Source organism: Chelonus insularis, unplaced genomic scaffold (assembly GCF_013357705.1).
Source record: "Chelonus insularis isolate UGA/USDA-ARS -01 unplaced genomic scaffold, ASM1335770v1 contig_58_pilon, whole genome shotgun sequence".
Classification (NCBI taxonomy): Eukaryota; Metazoa; Arthropoda; class Insecta; order Hymenoptera; family Braconidae; genus Chelonus; species Chelonus insularis.
The window spans coordinates 307,329-333,919 of NW_023276656.1; the positions used below are offsets into that span (position 1 = coordinate 307,329).

The 26,591-nt window shown below is 29.8% G+C and overlaps 1 protein-coding gene across 1 annotated transcript in view; it reads right to left on the reverse strand.

The window, feature by feature from the left end:
* LOC118070440 (nicotinic acetylcholine receptor alpha4) overlaps positions 1-26,591 on the reverse strand; it is a 207,036-nt gene that overhangs the window by 180,103 nt on the left and 342 nt on the right. The window contains exon 2 of the mRNA XM_035089039.1: positions 25,276-25,549. Within this exon, the coding sequence (XP_034944930.1) occupies positions 25,276-25,479 (204 nt within the window). The 5' untranslated portion in view covers positions 25,480-25,549. The remainder of the gene's footprint in view (positions 1-25,275; positions 25,550-26,591) is intronic.

The window sequence follows — 26,591 nt, forward strand, 5'->3', positions numbered from 1 at the left end:
ACTATGGACGCTTTTCACAATTATTCCCTCTTTAAGAACTCGGAGACAAAATCTCAACTAAAAGAAGCAAAACGAAATAAAAAAACACCCATCAAAATAACCTCCGAACGGGAAGTTAACTAAATATATTATTGATAAGTAATAAAGATTTAAGAAACGTTCATAAAAATAATAAAAGAATATTTATCCTATACACTCTAACTTCGTAAAAGATCGGAATTTCAAGAGATAGTAGAAGAGATGTCCTTGACCTAAAAATGCAAAATTACATTTCGATGATTCTCTTCTATTTCTCTTAAAAGTCTCCATCTCTTACAGAAGTAGAGTGATTATGTATTGAAATATTTTTATCTATCTAATATACTTTTTAGAAATTTTTCAGAAATAAAAACAATGAGAAGTACACGATTCGATGTTTAGAAGTAAAAATGTGTGTATCCAGAAGTGAAATTTACTTACAGTAAGTCAAAATTTACTTTTGTGTACACACATTTTTATTTCTAAACGTCGAATCGTGTACTTCTCATTGTTTTTACTTCTGAGCAGTGAAACAATTCTCTCCGTGTACTATATCTCTTCTTCTATATACATTGAATATCAATATACTATGAGTGTGTTTAAGAAAAGGTACAGTACATTAGTATATGAAGTATACAATATGGAGTAACTCGCTATATAATTGCTTATCAAATGATATTATTCAATTTCAACCTACAAATTAACTTTATAAAACTAATTGTTTATTGTTAAAAATTTCTACTAAACATAACAGCAAAGATTTCATAATAAAGAAGGACGTCTGAAGTGCATAATAGCTTCAGTTGTAAATCAACATACAGAAATCATTCGTGTGTTGTTATCAACAAATTTTGTCGCTTGTCTATCCAGACATAGATGAGATACATAATAATTTTACAAAATTTTTATATTTTCACAAAAGTTAATATAAGTAATCAACCACTCAAGAAAGATACTTTCTGCAACTTACGATAAATAGCAGAATTAATAGAAATGTTAAGGTTGACAACAGAAAACTTGAGGAAATAAATTTAAACAAAATACTTTTGGTGGCGGTATATTTTGTAATTGTCAAGACTTAAATGTAAATTTACTAAACATCTATCAACTGGCAAAGTGAAAAGCTGGAAATAGAAGCGATAGTAGAAATCGTATTTCTATATACCTACAAGTAATTATATGGTGCAGTAAGCTCTTATACTTGGTAAACCTCGACAAATTTCTTGGAATAACAAGGACAGAGAAACTGTCGAGAGAGTACTCGAGTTTTATTTCACTTATATGCTAGACAAACTCATAAATTTTTTATCTTATATGTGTATACGAAGCAATTGTTACACATATAGCTTTTTCGCGATAACATTGCAAAAATTTAGAAAAGATATAAAGAGGTATAATGAGTGTAGTTAAAAAAATGGCAGAATGATGTAAGAATAAATTGAAACGTGCATGTATGCATAAAAGAGAAAATAAAAGGTTTACGAACAAAAGACCGATGATATAAGAGAACTGTATTCTGTCTCGTAATAAACAAAAGAAACGATGAAAAAATTGAAAATTATGCAATCTCACAGTATTTAATATATTTTTCTAAACCTTATATGGTGAAAATTTCCGTTTGTTTTGTCATTTGACATAATAAGTAGATTTACAACAATTCTATATCACTAATTTATTCATTTATAAAACATCCAATGAAATTTATTATATTTATGACACAAAAGATGCTCAACTTAATTAACTTTTTATTCGAAAATCATTGTAATCAGTCTGATTTTTCCAATGAAAAATTTCGAAATATCTTTACATCTTAAGGTCTTAAGGGGTTTTAAGCTAAAAAAAATTGATATATAAAAGTGTATAGACCTTTGAGCACTAGTTCCAGACAAATGAATAGATAAAATGAGAAAATACCTACCCGAAAGAGATTCGTATAATATTGATCTATAGAATGAAACAAGATGAGGACGATTGGTTGAAGAATAAGGGAAAAATCTGAAATTAAAAATCTCAAACAACTTGACATTGTAGTCGGCCATATGTAAAACGAGTAAGAAAGCTAGAGATATGAAAAACAATCTGTCAAATCGCTTAGGATTTTTAATTTCGAATGTTACCTTATTCTTCAACCAATCGTCCTCATCTTGTTCCATAGATCGATGTTATACGAATCTTTTTCCGGTAGGTATTTTCTCATTTTATCTATTCATTTGTCTGGAACTAGTGCACAGGTCTATACACTTTTATATTTCTATGTTTTTCGCTTGAGGCGCATTAAGAACAACTAAATTATATTGTTTATGGACCAATTTTATTCAACTGGTAATTACATAAGTTGCGAATTGATAGGTTTTTTATAACGAAAAAGTAGGAAATTTAAATACTTTTAAACGGAAACATATGTATTCATAATAGGGGAATACCGGGCAAGACGGCTTTTTCGATTTTGGTAACTTAGTGAGGCAAAACGGATCCTCCAAAGCTGTTAATACGAAAATAAACATTGAGTTGAAAATATGCTTATGACTCAAATTACATTATTATATGTATAAGTCATTTTAAAAATTCAAAAAGCCGTCTTGCCTCGTATTTCCTTACCCAAGTCAAAAAATAAGACCTGACTTAGACTATTTTTCTCTGATGTAGGAGTATGTCGACAGAATAAAACCTTATTTGGAAAATTTGAACTTGGTTTGCACATAGCTCTTCGAAATGAAATTGATATTATTTTAATTCTTAAGTCAAAGCCAGGTCTTAACTATAAGTGTATACATCTGAATGATAAATGAAATGTATCCCGAATATATCGAATATATATTTAAATAAAAAAAACATATCAGGGATGTTATCCATTTAGCTGATTTTTTTATATCTAGAATATATTTTGATAATAAAAAAGTATGTTTGGGATATTAACGGAATATATCTTGTTTATGTCCATGAAAAATTTTTCAATTGAAAAAGAATACTTTAATTATTCAAAAAAAGGAAAATTTTATTTTGTAATTAAACTTATCAATAAAAAACTAGACAATGATACTAACAGCAATAAAAAAAGCCAAGTGATGAACAATTTAAAATGCATTTTACCAATGCAATAATAGGCTATAAAAACTTCTGCACATTTTTTTGCTGTTAGTATCATTTTTTAGTTTTTTAATTGATATGTTTGGGTAAACCAAGTTACTCCCAGCCTCTTTATTTGATGAAATACATTTAAAAATCCTTGCTTGAGACAACGACCATTTTAATTACTGTTGAAAACAACCAAAATATGATTTTTTTGATCTGAAAGAGTCACAAATATTAAATTTAAAAATAAGAATAAAAAAGATAAATGTAACAACAACAAACGAGCTATCTCGAGAGAAACGACCTCTGTGCTATAAACTTTGTGATCCCGATGAAATTATTAGTCAAAAGTTTGTGAGTGAGAAAGCGGATCTATAAGAGGGCAGGGAACCTCCGAGTAGCCGTGTGGAGTAATTAAATTTTGTTGGTAGAAGTGAAAGGGGTTGGAAACCCAAGTAATCAGAAGAGACGTGGGACAACGCCAGGATACGAAGGAGATGACTAAAGACGTAGAGAGAACATAAACGTTACGCAAGGTCGACTTGGTGTTATTACTGACTCAAATAATCCAGGAGTTAACACCGGAGGTTGGGTTAGTTCAGCTTAGTTAAAGCAAGGGTGCGGCACGTTGTGCCCCATATATATATATATATATATACATATGTATCACTAGGAAGCGGACGTTACGTCCAGTAGAACGTAGATCGAGAAAGAGAGTAAGGGCGGTCTGTGAGACAGGAAAGCAAAAGGGATGTGGATAAACGTAGGTTCCTGCCCTCCGTGACAGTTTTATGAGGTTAGTACAACGTGTGACTTGTATGTGGGTCAAGACAATAAAAGAAACTGTTACATTAGTTTATTCCGACAAAATTACCAAGTTAACTCGGAAGGTTATTTTTTTTTGTCTTTATCCACTTGACTGAATTTACTGATGAAAAATAGAAGCAAGAAATTGATAGCTGATGAGTATAATGACGACAATGATGATAATAAAGCAGCTTCAATAATAGACTAAGGATTTGAAAAAGCACGGCAAGTTTATATGAGATCACATAAAGTCCACGGGTGGCCATCTGATTGTCTCATAAAGTGTTCTCATATAGACTGTTTAAACTTCAGTAGTTTTACCCTAACTTAATACCACAAGCATAAAATTTACATTTTGATTTAATGCTTTATAAACTCGTTAATTAATATCATAAAAAACCTATAAAACTTACTTGCTATGTCCTATCAAAGATCAATCAGATACGTTAATTCCATAGATGTAGGTTCGCATAAATTTTACAACAGGACTGAACTATACTGATAGCTCTCATGACTTTGTTATAAGGATATATATATATACACAAAGTATATAGAATGTGAAGAAATCTCAACTGAGATGATGTCAGCCAATATCATCACACTTTATACTTCCTCTTTGTCTCCTTCTGTGGCCTTCTGCAGCCTGTTATGCTCCAATCGTCTTTTATAGTCATTCACATAGGTATATGCAAGTATTGTGCCAAGTTCGGAGTCCATTTTATCGAAACTCTTGATGCAGTTTCGAAGACAAATTTCGAAAGTATGGCGCCGACTTATCCGCAGATTTAGTATGAACCACTCGATCGATTGATCGACAATATAACGTCTTTTCAAGCTTTGGCCATATCGTCGAGAGAACTTGAACGGTTTGTATCCATGCTAAAGTTGTCCTTCTATAGCATAATACTTATAGTTAATATCAAATTTTAAGGTCTTAGTTTAAGGAAACTCCACTTTAACACAATTCTCGGATTTTGTTGATTTCTTCCAACGTTTAATTGAAATGACTTCTGATTAATTCTAATTTTATCCTCAACAGCTCTTTCGAGCTCAAATAAATCAAATGGAATAATAGAAAAAATTATTGAAGCATAGTACAAACTTCAGTAGACAATATTAAGTAAGTTTCAGTGCTATTGGCTGAAAGTTTTCTTCATGATAACTTGATTATAAATTTCTGAGGACTCGTAATCAGACTAACCATTTTATGGCTAATACTGCTGTAGGTTGTAAATCATAATAAGTCAGTTTCCCTATTTATAAACAACTTGAAAAGTAAGTATTAAGACAGGTTTTAGGACTATTGTCAGAAATGACAAATTGGTAGTGCATAGCAAATTAAATATGAGCAATAAAGATCAGCACATGGATTAGGAAGAAGTAGATTGATTGAGTGTACAGCACAAGCACTAAAACGATATGACCAAGTGAAGTTTATTTATCCTGCGGCATACGGTATGGATTACAGTGAACACTAGGGAACTGTATCGGTTTCACTTCGGTTCGTTTTTATACACATAAAAAGAAGTACCGATCCTCAGGCGATGGAAGATAGATATCCCTATCATTACAATATGGACAGAGGTTGCCAGTGGATACGACCTGCATTGGTCAGTCGAATAAAGTCCAGATGTATCGAGCTGTCTGAGGGAAATAAAAATAATGCGTTTGATTTTTTTAGATTTCATGGAGAAAATTTCTAAATCGTTTTATTTTTCAATTTCAAAGAGCGATGAAATAACTACAAAGGAATTTTTTTAATATTTTAAATATGAATATGAGAAAATAAGCTATATGTTTTTTCTAGGGAATAAAAACCATTTAAGAAAAATCAATCAAACTTATTTTTCATTCTAAGTTCAATCTATTCCAGTTTCTTTCATGTGGGCAGTCTAATAATAGTAGAAATGGTAAAAACTAAATATTTAGAACGTTGATGTAAAAGCACTTATGACTATTGCTATTCAACTTAATAAATCTTTAACCATTTTTGTCATAAGCTGGCTAGAACATGATACAATTTACATGAAATTATCTTAAGTAATTTGTATGTTGAATTTAATCAACACAGGGCATAGCTGTGTATGCACTCTTTCAGAAATTACCACAACTAAAACATTCTCAAAATATTTAGGACAAATATGCTCTACCGCAGCAATAGTATTTAACCAAGGTAGACAACTTGCTGGCGCCAGTCGCACTTTGTAAATAATGTTTTATAGTATTTATAGGAAACAACTGAAATTTATCTCCCGAACAATACTTGTACTATTCTATCACAAATCAAGAAGCATAATGGAAAAACGGGAAAACTGTTATTGCCTTCTGACGGTAAAATTTTAATTTTTTTTATTTGTGGTACAAATCATGTAGTAAAGTAAACAACAAAGAACGGCTGATTGAAACAGTCAATAATTAACTTATTTTTCTTGAAAATACTGGCAACTTATTTTTGTTGTAAAAAAAGCGAAAAACAATACAATAGACTACCCTGTGGATCCAAGTGCATCTTTGTTACACATCTAAAGGTGTTAAATATGACGTTATCCATCTGATTGGCATTGTAGTCACTTTTAGTGTGTTTCTAATGTGTAAAAAGTGACTACTATGTCATTTGAATGGGTAATACTACACGCAGAGAAATGTATAGTAAAAATTACGCACAGTAATTTTTACCCTCACCCTGCAGTGTCACCAAATTACTATAAAATTCAGGGTAATTTTTACTATACATTTCTCTGCGTGTATATTTAACACGTTTAGATGTGTAGCAATAATTCACTCGGATTTGCAGTGTTACTATTAATGTTTGCATTTGGAAATATTCGTGCTGTTCATTAAATAGATTATTAATGCAAAAAATTGAGTTAAATCTATCGTATATATAGACTGTAAGTAACATCAATTTGAGATCTTATTTTCAAAAAATAATAGTAAGGGCTGCAGCAACTTTCATGATTGTTAAATACTTAAATATTTTAGATAAATAACTAGAATTTTTATATATTCCTACAATCTTTCTCTAACTTTTTCTTTTTTTTTGAACAAGGCTTTTTGAACATTCTTGAAAAATAAATTAGTGAATATGCACTATTTTACAATAATTTTCACTTATTAACTTTTAGAAAGGCACTAAATTCTTAAGCTTTATTAGTTTTATTAACTACCACTTTCAAGTGTTGAACTTGTACTGGCTACACTTAGCTAACTGTTAGACACTTCTTCTTTAATAAACTATAGTTATGATTATATAACTATAGTTAAATATAATATATTTATCATTTTAGATATCAAATTATGACTCTCAGACAATCAGAGAGGATTGAAATTAATTTCATACAAAATGAAGTATTATAGAATTACTTGAGATGATCTCAATTATACTAGAATATTTTGTTTGACAAAGCAACGACATGATGTTAATTTCTGAGCAGTATTTCACCATGAAATCGTCTCAGTAAGAGACTTTTTGTTAGATTACATTTCAAAGGAAGATACTAATGTCAAAGAAAGTAATTTCTGCTGGAACTTCGTTATAACTAATCGCAAACTTGCAAAGGTCCAAACTTTATCGTATAATTTTACCTAAACTACTTTCACCTATTACGAACGTGACCTGCAAGTCTGATTTTTGACTTTTTTGTTTTACGCACAAAAATTTTTTTATCGTTATTATACATAGAGAAACATAAAATTAAAACAATTTTTTAATTGCTGAAACTACAAGTCTCACAGACGATCCCTAAATATAAAGTTGGAATACCTCAGTTAAATTCTTGGACAATGCGAGGACTAGTTTTGTTGGTTATAGATCTCAGTGGTTAAAGCAGCCTATGAATAAGGCACGTAATTTTACGTATTCTACTTCTGTGCATGCACGAAATTAGAGAGAATACCTAATGCCTAACTTAACCCCACATAGATTAATTACATTACATCAAGTGTTATTACGAGAAAGCTAAATTTACAAAGGCGGCAGAAACTTCAGATCCCTTGAGAATTACTGCAAGACAATTTAAAAGAGTGAAAAATAAGGAAGAAATATCATGTGGTACCGCCAAGGGAGTCCCTGACAAAACAATATATCTTGCATGAAAATAATTCAAAGTTAACCTGTCAACGCTTTAAAGTTCTGTTCTTCTGCATATAAAAGCATGTAACAACATTTTACTCACATAGAAACTAACAAACGAGTGTGAACGACGCAGTAACTTTCCGGCTTATATGGCAACCGGTATCGAGGTCGATCTGGTTGGCCTGCTGCCAAACATGAAATATATTAACACACAAATAACTTGAGAGATCCAACATACTACTGTTGAATAACGCACTTTATAGGCTACCACATTCGTACAATAGACCATTTTATTCACCTACATTATCCAATATTTTCCTATCAAAAAGTCTGTATTTTATCCTTTATTAATCGGCTTTCCTACGACACTTAAATTTATTCCGATAAACAAATTAAAAATCCGATCGAAATTCATTGCTCTAAAATATTCATACTGGGCGAAGGTAATATAAGTAAAGATACCAGGATTGTAGACAATTAAAATATGTTCTTATTCATGTTCCTTGATGTGTAAATTTCCTTTGATTATTTTCCCTTAGAATCAGGCTTTGTGGTATATATCTTATCGCTACGACCCAGTCGTTAACAAAACGAAGAGAGAACGTGCGATTTATAGGGGCGTCAAACGTTATTCTCATTTCCTTCTAACACCTTTGGGTCTCACTTGAACTTTTGAAAACAGTTAAACTTAGTCCGTGGCATATTTTGATATAATTTCACTTGAAATTCCGATAAAATATTAATTAGTTCAACTGCATCGATTGACAGGAACTTCACTTAAAAGAAAAGCAGGTTGCAAGCTTTTTGATCCATGAAGTTTATTTTTAGAATCTTTTGCTTTCGATAGTTCAAGTATTTTATTCAAAAACTGATCAAAAAATGATGCATCAATGTACTAGAACTTTTTTCAACGACATTTTAAGAATATTCTAGGAATAGTGAAATAAGTATTGATCTGAAACTTCTACTTTAATTTGTCTGAGGGTAAGTTGGAGCTGATTGAGTTGAGAGCTAAATTGGCTGAATCGCTTCTGAGTAAATTAGAAAAAAAACGCATTCTCTTTAATCAAGAAATATTATATTTTTAATATTCGGAAGCGGTTGAATTAATGTAGTTTTAAATCCTATTAATTTGAGATTTTTTCCACGTACACTGTGTTCAATATATAAAGTGAATTTATATTTATTTTTGTAGTAAGTGACTCCATTTATTTTCTCTTGTGAGCAGCAAACCAATAGAATATGCTAGACTCTCTTCAAGACCACATCAGACTTGACAGAATGTACCGTATTACAGTATTCATTTTGAGCTACTAGTACCGAGCAGACATTATCTAGAGAAAGGATATTGTTTACTATATCCGAAAAAAAGGAATTGTAATTCCAACTCCAATGCATGGTATTGGATTGATTTTAAATAAAAATATCAAACTATGAGTGACAGACAGATTTAACTTATAATTGACAAAAAAATAGTCCAATCAGGATCTTCGTTGAAAGGCTTTACATTTTTGATGAAAACATTTTAAAATTTGTAAAGTCCCTGTTTTGGCCTTAAGTTCAGTTCTGATAATTGACAGCTTGATTTCATTTGAATATACACAGAAAATCTCAGGATTTCACAAACGTGTTAAAATAACAAGCGTAAAGTGTATTCAATGTAAAACGCCCATTAACAAACTATGCATGATTTGTAGACACTTTTTACACGTTTCGTAGTGTGTGAAAAATCTACAGTTAATATTTCAACAATATAACATCATAAAAAATAAGATAATCAAACAAAACTTAGTTTTTATATTTAACTTGCCTTAATTAGGCTTTCCTCACTTGGTCCCAATAGGGACAAGCGTTACATTTCCAATGTGGGCCTAACGTGGTATTCCATTTGGCGCCTAACTTGAATTTAAGAAATTCGAATTGGGTGCGAACTCTTTCCCAAAAATAATTTCTACTCGGGAATAAAAGTAGTTACAAAAATACTACTTTAAATTTATCATCTTTTCTATGAAAAATTTATTTTTCATTTTCTTGCATACATAGTAGATCCCTAATATCTTCAGAAATGATTCTCGAAAACATACGAATATGGAAGAGAAAAATCGATTAACACTATACAAAATTTTACGCCGTTTAGTAAATTTGACTAAATTTTATTCATCACTTTCACCTTACTAATCTTCTTACAACTAATTTAAGTATAATTGTAGCTGACTTTTAACATAATTATTTCACAAAAATTAAATCATCTATAATAATAAAAAACAGACAAACAAGAACATAAGAAAATAGAAAGGAGTCAGTTTGTGTTATCTGCAAACGAATCCCGAATAGAAATAAGGCTGACCTGAGGTTAATCTGAGTAAAAATAATTACATACATAAATATGCAATTATATTTATATATTATTATGAAGATAGATTTTTATCTCATAACCTACTGAAAAATGATTATATTACAATGACTGTCAAAGCTAAAATTAAAAAAAAATCCTGAATAGTGTTATCATATATATTTGTAAATAATCATCAAATTTATGTTTAATTATTTTAATTTAAAAAATTGCTTCGCGTCATCATGCAATATCTACACTTACATATAATTCTGTAGAAATCTCTATAATTATAAATAGTTTAATGACATTTTAAAATTGATAAACCATATATACAATCATGTTAAGTCATACCAAGCCATTTTTAGACTCTATACCCAATGTTATACATCTATTTTTACTCAGGTAGAGGTGAAGATGGCGCTAAATAAGTTGGGTTAGGTTTAGTTATCTGGGTATCATACGAGGCATTCAGTTTTATTTATCAATATTTGCATAATAGGTTATATTGTAGTTGATTGTTACCTTAACCATGAAGATTACGATTAAATGAATTTTATCAATAAACTTAGAATTAGATTTTAGAATTAATCAGAATTATGGAATCAGCAGGATAGTAAACTATCATGCAATCGATTTAGCCTATCTCTCGTCCAGCTCGACGAAATTATCAACCTAATCGGATCTACGCAGCCTGAACGTAACCCCTATAATGCTCGTGACGCGATTTACGAAATTAATCGTTTGTAGAGACTGTGGCAGCGGCTCGTCCATCACGATGATTGCGCTAGGTAAGAGACAGTAGTTTTGCAACCTCCATCACGCTATCACTCTTTGTAAATTAATTGCTAGTCTAATCGTAAAGTCGTTAATTACAATTTTTTTTTGTAACTTACAAGTTATACTCACGTAAGGATCGGCTTTACAGTTAAATCAGCGATAAATTTGAATCGCTGTCATTTTTTTATCTACAACGTTATGCAAGGAGAATAATAAAATTTCGTAACTCAAAGATATTGAGCACGATTGGATTTTATCCAGCGGGATGTCCCCGGAAATCGGAGCATTCCTGTCGGATTGGAGTACCGGAAGGTAGCAGACCAGACGGATATCCACGAGGAATTAAAGCGAATGCTGGGTTGTATCACTGAAGTTATACAGTAGATTCTCGTAATCTGATGAATCCTATGGTAGTTATGGGTGCATTGCTTTCAAGTAATGACAATAGCATTTGCGGTGATTCTTCATTGCTGAATCTGCTAACGACCGTGGAAATTTATGAGACGAATGTCTGACCTATTTACACTATTGGCTTAGCCCTATATTATGTAGACTATGACAATCGATCTATTCCCGATGACACTCTTTAGCTCCTGACCCAAAGTTTTGCATTCAATATTTATTCAACTAACTTCTATTTAAATTCTACATCTTTAAATTTTTTTTTTTTTTCTATTTGTCAACTTGAGCTTAAATACAATTTCACGAAACTTCAACTTTTAAATATTCCATAAATTATCCATCTTTTAAAAAAGAAAATTGTTTTGCCATTATCATGAATTATACTTGAAAAATTTTTCTCTTCTGCTTTCATTATTTTTTTTATTACCCAGCAAGAAGACATATTCTCAATGTGAGGTTTTTTTTGCTGTCACTTATATTTTCACGCTATGTTTTTGTCCATTAAGCTCTACTGCATTGAAAGTAAATTGCCTCACATGACTAGTGCTCTTCTATGTTTTTTTCGCTTGATGATAAGTGTTAACATTGAAAAATAAAGTACTATGCTTATACATTAAACAGCAGACGTGATAAAAAATTTTTTTCTCAGAACCAAGTAAGTTAAACAGTTGTTCTATGTATCTGACATTAATACGCGCTCATATCGCATATGTTTCTAAAGAATATAAAGCACTACGTAGAGCATTTTATATCTTCAAAGCACCAGAAATCTTTTAAAAAGTATTATGATAAAATGAGGACGATACGATAGCTGAAAAGGTTAAAGAAAAAAACAAAAAATGGGGAAAAACAAACTCAACCTTCCGAAATGAATAAGTAGCTTTACAGCTTATACTGTATGGATTTTAGGAGGTTATTATTGGGAGCCAACATCAAGTAGATTTTAGAAAGTAATTTATGGAAAGCTTTGCAGGATGATGATTTCAAAATGAAAGAAAAAAACTTTTTTATACTACGAACTACAATAACGACCATCTGCTAGACTTATGTAACATTTCAATGATACATTCTAGTTATATTATGTGGCATAACCATTTCTCTTTACTGTCTTCTATTACCATAAATAAATAAACATAAAAAACACAAATTTAAATACAGACCTCAAAAATAATTTAATTTCTATATTTTGTTTGGAAACCTCTTATAAAGCTGTGTTTTGTACATCCGAGTGAATTATATTACACAAAAAGTAAAACAGAAAAAGCTGTAAAAAGAATATAAAAAGCTTCATTTTTTTGTGGACGAATGATTGTACTTTTTTTCAACAACACGCGTTCCTCTATTTTCGATTTCTTTTTTGCTTTTTGCCATATATCACGAGTATTTTCAATATTACTCGTGAGATTTATTGAAGCACGAAAAAATGGAGCCTTCGACTGACTGTCTAATTACAACACATTTCTATTGTAACGACTATTGAAATTCGTTACAAAATACCATTTTTAGTCTCATCTGCTATGTTTTAATATTAAAACTTCTCCAACAAAGACAAACAGATAAATGGTCTACTAGTATATGAGTTTTATGCAATTACACTCTAGTTCTGGTGTTACAGTAAATTCAAAGTGAAATTCTTGTACGCGAAATGGTTACTAGTAGAGGTAGAATTTATGATCAGACCATTGGACATCGCTCCTCTCTCACATTCTCTGTTTTCTACAATGCATACCCAGCTCGGATACCATAATTAGTTTGTAAATTGATCAATAAATTTAATGGTTTCTATTACCATTATTATTTCTGTTACCTTGAGACAGATTTTATCGTTGCACAATAACATTAAGGCGCCTCGAGCGGAAAAATATAGACATATAAAAGTATATGAACTTTTGCGCACTAATTTTAGGCAAATAAATAGATAAAATAAGCAAATATATATAGGAAAAGATTCGCGCAACAACAATCTATGGAATGAAACGAGATGAGGACGATTGGTTGAAGAATAAGCAAAATATCCAAAATTAAAAGTCTAAAGCGATTTGACAGATTTTGGTCGGCCATATGTAAACGAGTGAGAGTTAGAAATATGAAAAACAATCTGTCAAATCACTTTAGACTTTTAATTTTGGATATTTTGCTTATTCTTCAACCAATCGTCCTCATCTCGTTTCATTCCATAGATTGTTGTTACGCGAATCTTTTCCTATATATTTTCTTATTTTATCTATTGATTTGCCTAAAATTAGTGCGCAAAAGTTCATATACGTTTATATATCTATATTTTTCCGCTAGAGGCGCCTTAATACAAACCTAAAATCATTAGCTACTATGGGTTCGGTTAAAGTATAAAATTAAAACATTAATAACACTTATGAATGCTAACTTTTGAATAATTTTGATTAAAGTTAATTAGTTTATTGTAAATATTAATCTGCATCACTTTAATTTCTTTGTTCTAGGTTGATAGTTCATTATTCATAAGTAGCAACAATTAATAATAAATCAGACACATCTGAATTGCTATTTTATCATCTAAAAAAATCGCACAAGATGTATGAAGATTAGGAAGATAACGAAAGTTATGTAGTTAATTAAACTAAACCGCACGTGACAGGGAAACGTTAATCAAGTGTGGTGTGGGCGTTTTGCTAGGATGTAAGAGGTAAAGGACAATGAGCTGTAGAGACTTAGACTGCAAGTGGATGATACTTGTTCTTATCTCGGAGAGAATATGTACTCTTTTTTACATTGTCAAAGGATCATTCATAATGAGTATTCTCGCTTTAAGTGAATAAATTATCCAATAGACTTGATAAAAACATCACAACTGTTTAGTTGACAACCCATTGTGTCGACAAAGAATTCATTATCTCGTAATTACTGAAAACAATAGTGAGAAATAAAATTAACCACAATGTAATGAAATAATTAAAATTGATCAAATGTAAAATGAGTAAATTCACTATTAAAACTTGAGCAATTCAACTCCAGTGCAATCAGCAGCCCTTGCAATTAGGGCTACGAACAAGTGGAGAATGTTTAGTATATTATTACGAATCAATGATTCCAAGAGAAATAGGATAAAAGAGAAACAGAGAGTAGTGGTATTTGGCAATTAACGAAAGGTAATAATTAACGACGAATAACCAATAATAGCATTGGCAGACATTTAAATCAACAGTTTTGATTTAGAAACCTAAATGAAGCGGTTAAATTCCCATTCATCCTCATGTACAACTATCACGTACTTTGAATACCAACAAAATCCAAACCCTAAAAATGCACAAAAGTTATTGCACATGTAGTCGAAAGCTGTTTTGAATTCATATTTTTTACATTTTTCTCGAAAATGAAATAATAAAGTTATAAATGCATGCGACTAAAATATTTTCCAATGGTTTCACAAGTGACAAGTCGAATTCTTCTTCAATACCACTTTTCAATAAAGTCTAAGATAAGTTAGAGTCCATTAGATTCAAAGCCAAATTGGTTAAACCACTTCTGAATTATTAGAGAAAGTGTGCCTTCAAAAACGGAATTATTTAAGTTTTTATTTAGTTACTCAGTGATTTTATAACAGACTGAAGTCATAGTATTTTTTTACTGAATAATCAAAAATTAATCAAAAAAACCATTTTAGATAAACTTTTCGAATTAAATTATTTGTCAAAGGTCACTAGTAAAATTTTAATTTAAGGAAATATTTTTTCAAACGCTCAATAATGTGTCATGAAGGAAAATCCAATTGAATGTATTTTATGTCGATAGTAACGAGTTTTTTATATTTTATTTATCGACCTATTTAAAATGACCAAGTATCCTTTAAATTTTATTGGTCTCCAATCGTACAGTAGAGTTTCAATGTTCTTTTCGAAGTCGTTCAGTGGTTAGTAATAAAAAAAATTCAAGGAAAATCAAAACTTTTTATTTGTTTTGATAATTTACTTTCACGTCATACACAATTGATTTTTTATCAACAATTTATGGCAATTAACTTTTTTAATAAAATAATATCTAAAGTATAATAATAATGATATTGAGAGCACTGTTAATCTTTTAAAATGAATTTATGAAACCACTAAAAATTAATAATTATTTATGAACTTATATTTAAAATCATCTAAATAACTGAACTTTTGTTCAGAATGAAAAAAGTCCAACAAAAAGCTTGGCGAATGGAAGTAATTTTTTATTTCTTTTTCAGTAAAACTTTAGTAACCTATTTAGTTTTTAGTTTTAAAACTCGAAAATCTTTGTTTGAATATACATGATTAATAATAATATTTTACTATTTTCATTTTATATTATTATTTGCTGTATTTTCCATGTTCTCGGTTGTCTTGCGTGACACATTTTCAGTCCACTGGTTAAATTTAACCTCGCAAATAAACGTGTATATTTCAAGCTGCAAACCTGCTAATTTTTAATGATATTTTAATGGTTGCAGCGAAAAACATGCCGCTATTTTATCTTTAGTGAATTCACTCTCTTTTTATATTAATGTATTTTTTTCGTATTAATCAAGTGCTGTTTGTAGAAATTCATCAAATTATCCTCCTTGTGTTCTATATGTTTTTATGGAAAAAGTGGATTTGTCTGAAAAATAACCACTAATTCTGATAAACCGTCGACATCAGTGAAAGTTTGCGTAAAGAATATTGGGGGACATACGATGAAGTAATAAAGGAAAAAGAAACGAAAACAAAGTCATCGGTACACTGAACAAAACTTTTACCATAACCATTGCTCACTCTGTCGACATGTCCTGAAAACGTGCGTTGTTTATGTTTCCCGTGGTACTCTCTTCTATACTTCTTACCAACAGTTTGACCCTTCTTCACTTTTCTCACCATCTTCAGGGACTCCCGACGTGCTAGATAGATTTCCAGTGGTATGCCTCAGACAACCAAAAGCAGTGAGATATTGAAACTTTACGACAAGATAAAGTTTCAAAAAATAGTTGACGTTTGAACCTATTTTTCATTATTATCCAAATGCACTTGAAAGAAAAAACGAAATCAAGATTTATATAAATATTCCCCATAAATTTTAATTGGAAAATATCTATTTTGCTGATTTTAGTGCTGGTGTATATCTATAAATATACAATCACCCAATCCTCTCTGTATACAAAGATAGGTATTACTGATAATTCAATAAAAAAATATAAATAAATTATAAAACAAACGCAACTGTGTATTTTGATTTATTCCACTGACTAAAAACGATTCATGCAAATATGTAGAGTTAATTTTGAACGAAATTTCGAGGTTTCTCTTCCGGCACGTGTTCCATTGGTTGCATTCATATATTTCTCGCACAGTGAGAATCATACACAACAATAATATCAGGAAATGATATTAGCTTGGAGAGTACTACAGATATATGCCGACCAAATCTGTCAGAGAGAAAGAGCTTTCACATGAGAGAATGCAATTAATTCAAACCTCAATGCTAATAAGTATACGGAAATTATATTTTTATTTACTGAAATAAGATATTCGAATTTATCTGTTCTTATCATTCTGAATTCAATTAATCACTTTAAATAAAATTCAACTGTTTCATTATTGAGTTTATTTCATGAATAAACAAGTAAAGTAATTATACAGAAACTTGAAAGAAATCAGTAATTGGAAATGACATAGATTTTCAACTCAATATTTTAATAAAATATGATAAAATTTTTTTAATAAATTTTTTTTTAGTTCTGAATTATTCACAATATTTACATCTGCATTTACTATCTGAAATCTGATTTTTAAGTAAATTCACAAACTTACTTCTTAAGAATAACGTTCTTTTTATCTTATTCATTTCCTTTCATTCTCTCTATCTTTTACTTAAATAATTTCATCTAATCATGAATAATTATGAATAAACAGTAATTATGAAAGTTACATTGTATTATCTATTAGTTACTTTTATCATAAAAATTTTGCTCGATAATCTTTTCAGTCTACTCGGTAACATATTTAATAAAAGTTTTATCTATACAGAAATGAATATAAATATGACTAAATTACATTCAAAGGATATTCTCAAAATAATTGTGATAGATGATATGATTATCAAATCTAATGTAATTTAGTCAAATCTGATTTAGTTAGATATAGCCAGATCTATCTGGACATGAATCAATATCAAATTAGATTCAGATAGATCCACCTCCCTTGATGAGGTTACATAAAACGTAATATCTTGTCAAATTAATATAAGGTTGACTAGATCTACAACACTTGTCAATAATATACGTTTATATTTAATTAGCTCCGTTTCAGTATTAACAGATCAACTCAGATAAATGTTAATAATTTTAAAAAGATAACAAATGCATGTTTAAAAGTTTAAAAGTTAAAATATTTCTATTCAAAAGTAAATTTGGAATTTTAAATAATTATTTACAACTTAACTTCTACAATTCAAAATTTACTGTTGAACAGAAATATTTATACTTCAATTGTTCAAATGTACTTGTCATTTTTTACTTACGATTGTTAGTGCCAAAATTCTTTCAGTATACGTTAATCAATTATTCCATTTTAATTGTTATTGATAACGTCATCCTGTTTACTTCCTAAAATTACTGCTGGTCATAAAAGCTGGAAAGCCGTTACAATCTTGTAGAAAGTGATTTCATATTTAACCAGACTTCTCTCTATTGAACAATATTTAGCTAAAACCGTATAACGATTCAGATTTAATTATCTCTACGTAGATTTAATCAGGCGGGAACAAAACGAAATTTTGATCTGATCTGAATTTTTAATATAATCAGACAAGCTCAGATTGACATGTTTCTTTGATATACCCAATATCAAATATTATTCATTACTTTTATTTCACTATTAAAAGTATAATTGAAGAATATTATAGATAATTGAAAATTCAAATAATTCCTACATACATAAAATTTATTTAATGTGTATTATATTATAACGTTACGAAGCACCCCATATATTAACGTAAACATTTTCACACCATATGCATGTAAAAATGCTTACGACACTTCTATAGTTTGTTTAGTGTTCATACACAATATGTGTGAATTGCACTCACGTGTAAGAGATTTCGAATTAATAATAAACGACGTTGAATTAAGCTTAAAAAAAATAAAATTAAGTATAAAATGGTTGGTTAACTATGCATTAAGATAAGTTTTTTTGTGAAGTCTTATAAGTAACGAATCACCCCAGATACGAATCCACAAGAATCATTAAATACCAACCACTAAGCGTAAATTAAAACAAAAAAAATTCCTTTTAATTTCCCAACTAAAAAGTTTTGGTAAAAAATTTTGTTAGTACCAGCATTATTCAATACTTGTATTGATTTTTTACAGAACAGAATTAATTCGATAAGTTGTGATTGAATAAAAATTTGTTCTTTTTTCGTTATCGCTATTTTCATATATGAATCATTAAAATATTCTGAAATTGCAAGTTCAAAGTTTTTACATATCCACTTGAATAAAATATTAGTATTATGTTATTAGTTCTAGTATAAACTACAATATTTTGGATTTGAACAGAAATCCAATGAATTCTAGAGTAAATTTAATCAGTAGAAGGTTGCTCGACAACTTTAGATGGTCAAACAACAAGAGGGACGTGATACATCCTCATTGAAGGATCCAAATAGCACTCGAATTTCATGCATCCTGCAATGAACTCTATATTACACATTAAAGTGAGAATGAGATTTGAAAAGAGACAGCTAAATACTCCAACCTCTACCAACGACATGAACAAAGCGACTTCCTATGATAAATCGTCTCGACAATGGCAGTATACCAGCGTCATATCATGATCATAAATATACTTGTACCCTGTTGCAACATACACGTACGTTCTTTCTAAAATATTTTAGTTGTAGGGGTGAATAGTAGAGGCGAGTGAACGCATGACTGCGACTCGCACAATTCAAAATGTAGAAGAGAAACGTTCTCACCGTATTAGTTTTCGTGATGTTATCAATGTGACGTAAAGTAATAAACTTGACAACACTGTTGCGACAATCGAATCTACTTTACATAATATACTGAGTATGCATGCACCGATACGGTGTGAATGCAACCAAAGTACAAATTATATGACTTCTTTGAAAAAAAAGAGAGCAAGAGCAGATTTTGTGAAGCCAAAAAGACTATGTTTGGAGAAAAAGCACTCATGCAAACTTGAATTAAGCAATTGCTTAATAGAATTTATAGATTTTTATTGTGTTTGTGTATGTAAAATTTCGCTTTTAATTTATTTTACTGTTGTAATTTAATGATATTTTAAATGAAGTAGTATACAGAGTCTAGTGTAGAGAAAATGCTTAACAACCATTTGAAATCGCTTTTACTTCTACTGGAATTTCCGTCGACGATTGAAAATGAAAACGCGGCAATTCGTGTAAACTACAAGAACTCAAATTTCGAGGACCCTTCAGCGTTTGCTGTATGTATCAAGTTCCGCCACTGAACTATTTCAAATCTATGAAGAACATTTTTTTTAGCTCTTGAAAATTTGTTATTTATTCACAAATGCAGTGTAAATTGAAATTAATATCATCCCAACGAGAATTTATTTTAGGTATACCTAAATCCTTATTAGACCCTCAATAAAAATTGTAGGGCTCAACGTAAATCAGGCATTTCTAACCTATGCCTAATAAATCTGTTTTTATGGTGTACAGAAATGACATAAGATTTTCTGTATTTCATACTACTTAATAGCTTCATGAGTTTAATTAATTTTATGTGTAAATTAGGCATTGATCGGGAAGCGTTTATTGGGCTAATGTGAGTTTTACTAAAAATTGACCCCATTAAAAACGGTTAGAGGTTGTTTGGTACATTGTATTCTTACAAGTTAAATAAGTAGTCTAACAACTCCAAATATGATTAGGATTGATGACTGCCATTTATCACTTGCACAATATCAATGTAAAATTTTCATTTAATAATAAATATAATTATTTATGTTAAATATATAGTTAGTAATGATATATTTCTTGAATATTTTTTTCATGTTCATAATATAAAATAATTATTTAAATCTTTTTTTTTTCACTTTCTTAACTCGTCTTAATTAGGTTCAACCTCAACTGAGACAAATATTGGATATGTTTAGCTGTTCACCCATAAAACCGAATTGGGTGTGAACTTATGTCTGAAAATAAAATTTTACTGTATAATTACTATATACTATTTTAGTATTTAGGTACTATTTACACTGGGTACTAGAAGAGAAAAAGAATTTTTCTATTTCAAAAATCGCTGTCTTTGTAATATTTTTATTATAAAAATAAACAGAAGAAGTATATCACATGTAGAACAAATTTAAATTCGCTTGAGATTTTTAGTTTTCTTTTTTTATGCTCAAAATTCTTTTTGCCGTGGGGTATGTAATGTCAATACTTTACGTTTCCGTTAAAGTTTAAAGCATCAACAGTAATAGTAGAATATAACTTTTATAGGCCGCTTAAAAGCGCTCTCTGAACATTTTTAAAAATTGAGTTTTTTACAATTCAACATGTAAAACCTGTGATTACAAAATAAAATCATAATTCTAAAAAAAAAGTAATTTCTAGTGATTATTTATTTGAGTTGCTCGTTTGATATCTGAAAACTTTTTTTAAATGAAAATTATGTGCTAAAAGCTTCATTATTACCCATGGATTTTATTAGTTTATCAAATTCCTACGATAAAGCAGAAAAATAGATCTTCTGATCATTAAAAAGAGCAAATACTCAATATACTCGTTAATATGTAAATTTCTCTCGTGAAAAATTTATATTTGTAAGGATCAAATATGTTCATTTTGTTCAATAAAGTTTTTTTTCATTAAAATTTTCACGGATTTTACCTACTTTATTGAAGTATGTATTTATTTTGTTTTTAATACTGGATTAATATTTCATGACTTAATCAATAATTAATTTTCAATTCTTTTCCACTTGATAAAAAATGCTGAAAAACGACATGTTATCTGTTCTCCAATATTTCGATTTCGGTTATTACGTTTTTTGATATTTCGAAATCGATAACATATATAAAAAATACAAACGTAAAAAAAGAATGGACATTAAATTGTTGAAAAATAAAAATTAAAGTAAAGGAAGATAATTAAAAAATTTTTAATTAAAATAATAAGAATCGTATTTTTTATGAAGTCAAAATAGTCTCCAAATACTTATAACTATAATTATGACTTTAAAATCTAGTTCTCAGAGGAAGAATCGTTAAATTTAAAACGAATCAGATCTGATTAAATCCAATAAAATTAGTATTATAGAATTCTTACATACGAAGCGATCTAGTTCAGATCTAAGATCAAATTTTGATTGAATCTAGTTGTACCCGATAAAATTTAATTAGATCTAAGGTCTTTCGAGTTCAAATCTGATTAAATTCAATTGTATTAAATCTGTCTTAAATTGATAAGATGTAATCAGATTTGATTAAATTTGTGACAATGTGTCCCTAGATTTGATCAGATTGAATTTAGTTAAACAAAAATTAGTTGTTTAATCAAATTAAATCTCGTTAAATTAAAAAATTTTTATAATATTAATTTAACTTGATTTGACTCGATCTCATTAGATTTAAAAATTTCCTAAGACTGTGAAAACTTTTAATTTTGTATTTTTTCATCTGAAGTATAATTATTTTTCTGTTTATTTCATTAATATTGATTAAAGTCTAATTATGATTGTTATTCATCAAATAATATTAAACAGCAATAATTACCTGATTGAAAATAAATAGGCCCAAAAAAGCCCAAAATGAAAAATAAGCCCAATACAGGCCCGATTGAAGCCTAATCTTGACTTAGAGAAATTTTCAGTGCCCAAAATAAGCCCATTACAGGCCTAAATTTTGAAGGAGCCCAATTCAAGCCCATTTTCTAAGATCACATTCGACAATGATGACAATAAATTATTACAAATGTAAATTTGTAGCACCGAAAGTTAATTTGATGATAAGTTTTTATGAGAATTTTTTTTTTTTTCTAGATGTTTATGATATTTTTGGGCTTCGATTAGGCGTGTTTTAGGCCTTGAAAATATTTTTGGGCGTGTTTTAAGCCTGCAAAATAGTTTTAGGCTTGATTTGGGCGCGTTGTGGGCCTGGAAAAGAATTGTGGACTTGAATTGGGCGCGTTGAGAGCCTGAAAAATCATTTAGGCTCGAATTGGGTCTGCTTTAGGTGCGCCCAAAAACTGATCATTTTTACTCGGGATATCACAAAAAAAGATGGACTTTGAACCATCTTAAGCGATTTTAAATTTGAAGAACTATTTTTTACAATAAATTAATTATATTCACTAATTACGAGTAAATAAATTATAAACATTCAATTCAACAAATAAGAAAAGTTATTTTCATTACTTCCCGCAAAAAGAACTAGAACTACAATAAACATGGATGTTCATCAGATCACTCATTTTCTTATAAAAAAGCACTCGACATTTTTCTTTTCTATTGGAATGATATCAAATAGATGACTAATGGTTTCTTTTCATGAACGTGCTATCTATTTTTGATTCTGTGGTATGAACTCAATACCTGGGGAAAACAACTCTTATGACATAACAATAACCGTAAACATTGATAAATTAAAAGTCCCTTAACCTTTGTTAATTTACGATGATGATAATAATAATAATATTATTAACATGTGTAGAACAGATTAAATGTAATATGATGAAATATTGGAGCTACTTGCTAGAAACTTTTAGAGTATACACAAGCTGTTAGTGCAATATCGTAACATAAGGAGCGTGCTATTTATTTGTAAAAAATGGAATATATTAATTTTAAATTTTTTGTAACGATGAAATAATTGCAAAAAAAGCTTATAAAAAATGTTAACTTGAAATAGATTGTTCTTTAAACTTATACAATAGATCATTATAACAAAATAATATCGTTTACACAAAATCCAATAAATTTTCACATAAACAATAAATGTCGTTCAAATTGTTAAATACTTTTATTAATCATGAAGCTTTTGAATTAAATTAAACAATAGAATAACTATGAATTGAAATAAATTTAACAAAAGACTTAGAGATAATAATATAAATATACATATTTTTTTGGTTGCACAAAGAGAAAGTTGTTCACTCTTATGGTTTGTCATTTAATCAAGAGGTTCAATCTACGTTTACATTTCCAAGGGTTTTACGATGTTTAGTTATATTCCTTTTTGTGACGCGTTTACGCACATACAAGAAAATTGGATTTTCAACGATTCTCTCGTGAATTTGAATGAGGATTTGTAAAATTCAGATATATATCGATTAACAACTTTTTTAATTGCTAGAATATTTGAGTTAGATACGGTATTAAGTAGTTTGACATTAATAAGGGATTGATCAAAAATTTTTTAAAGTCAAGATAGATCACTTGACTTGGTTTTCTCATGACTGAACACGCGTTTATTTGAACTACTGGATCGAAGAGAGGTAGTGTAAGCGACGGCGCATCGACCGGGTGAGGCTGTTACAGCTAAACGAGACCGAGTAGTTCGTTCTGAAGCGACGCTTTAATAGATATATTTCAATGTACGGATGACGCTATCTCTCTTTGTACAAACCGCGAAAAATATTAACCAATACCTCGTTCACTTGAATTGCTCGATAACGTAACTGTAGTTTTGTTAGATCTTTTAAATTAAACAGTGTAATATTCACATAAATAAATTTTCTTATTAAATATTGATATTATTAAATAAAAACAGACAAAAATAAAAATATATTGGCCACTTGAATTTAAAAATTTTCAGCTTTACTATCTGCTATCAAGTGATAAAGATATATTCATAATTTTTCTGTCGTTCGTGTTTAATTAAATTATTAAATCAAGAATAATATGGAAATTACAACTTGATAATTTTTTATTTACATTTTGAATAAATTAAAAAATTATGCAACAATCAATAATTACGTTTAATAATTCTCAATTATCGACCAACGTAATTTAATGTATCAAATACTAAAAGCAATTTAATAATAATCAATTGTGAATGTAATAAAAGCATGAATCATTATTGCGTTAGAGTTGAATTATAAATATAACAAAAACGTGGGTCATTTTATAGAAACGAGTCTATGATCACTGGAATAACTAGCCCGCATGTTTCGACTTACATTTTAGGAGCCACGACCTGCCTCCGGGTCGTCCGCTAAAATTCCGGCATTATTACTACCCGTTCTCCTCGTCAGACAGCCAAGTACTGTTATAAAGGAGACCAGAAGAGAAGCGAGAGTGAGTGAGAAAGGAAGAGACTTGGCGGTGCACCGACACCACTATATAGCACCATCTTCACTAACTCAACCCCACACCCCCTCACCACTACCAGCATCTTTCTCACCAACTTTAACCACCATGCTCGACACACCCTTTACGCGCTGCTGCGGTATATAGTGCAATTGTAAGAGTCACAGAAACTCCACAGCACACTTTGTCTATCCTGCAACATAAGAACTTTGGATTTTTGTTACTAAAACTGACGGACCAAATTATTTTTTGCCTTGAAAGTTCATCGTCAATGTAAAATCACTCAGTGCACTGGTCTGTAATCACTGGATCATAAGCAAAAGCTTCGCAAGACGAAAAAAGATGGATTTCTTTGAAAGAAGTTCTTTACTTAAAAGTCAGTGGACCATGGCAACAATATTGAAGAAAGACTTTAGAGAGATAAAACCACCGGAAATTTAATAAACGAATTTTGAGGTCATACTTAAACAAAAATGATCTGCTATTCTAAAAATGAATAAAACCAATGAATCGACTTACCACATCGATGAGCTGTGAAAGTTTAAGCTTAATGCACACTCGTAAGACATCCGACGTGTTGACCACTGGACGTACTAGTTTGTTGTAGTTAGACAATAAGTCATCATAAAGACGTTTTGCATCTGGATTACCTGCTACTGCACCGTGAACCATCAATGCGGATAATAACCAGACACGCAGGGTTTCCCCAATTATAGGGGGCATCGTGGACCCGCTTTGCCCCCACTGTGGCCGTATATCAATCTCTCTTTAACGCACCACTGATGTATTGTATCTGTTCTGATTAAAAAAAAATTTTTATAACATTTTATTTTCAATATGTAACAGTGATAACACAATGTTAAAATAATAATAACAATTCTGCAGACTAATATTTATGTGAAATAAAGTCATTACAGAGACATATGATGAGGAATTTTTTTAATATGGATCTTTTTGTTTGTACTTGAGTATACGAACACGAATAAATGATCTCCCTATTCAACCGCTTTATTCGTTCTCCTTTCCATGAGAATTACTTCTAAAGTGTAGCGTACGAGCCCTTAGATGGCAGAAAAAAAACTGTAGTTATGAAAAAAGATGAAACTTCAGTCATAGGTTGAAGAAAAAAACTCAACTACTTTTCGTTACGAATATACAATTAGAGTATTTTTTTTTGTCAGGTCGGTAATCTAATGAGTTTCAGAATTTAAATAAAATGCTTACTGAGCAAAATAAAACTCGGAAACATTTTCGTTAAAGATATGAAGACGTAATTTTCAATAGATAAACGCATGATCAGCATCGTAAGAGATTTAAAGATAACTATGAAATCGTTTGGACTAAAGTTTACTATTAGTTTAGAAATTGCAGAATCTTCTATCAAAAACTTCTCAAACGGATGCTACCTCTAGATATGGGAGAGAACTTCTCTAAATACAGAAACGTTTAAGTCCTTGATACTGAATATTTATCAAAAATTTAACGTTTTATTTACCTTTTATAGATAATTGTTAAAAAAAATTCAATTAATTTTTTTAATTGAATATTTAAAGAAATAATTAGAAACACGATGCTTCCAAAGAACTTTTGTATTTTCTGTACTTTGTAAATTATCAAATTCGTTTAAGAAGATTAAGTAAATGGCTTTTCACTTGTTTCAGTGATTGAGATTAATCTGAATGCTCTAACTTGTCCTGGTAGGTGGAATTTGCAAGTTTTACTTCAAGTTAGTCTGTTACTCGCATGGTGAGTAAATGGTCTCAAACGCGCGAATGCATTGATCCATGGGTTTATATTAATCGATTGATTACCCAACCGTATTGAGATATGATCGA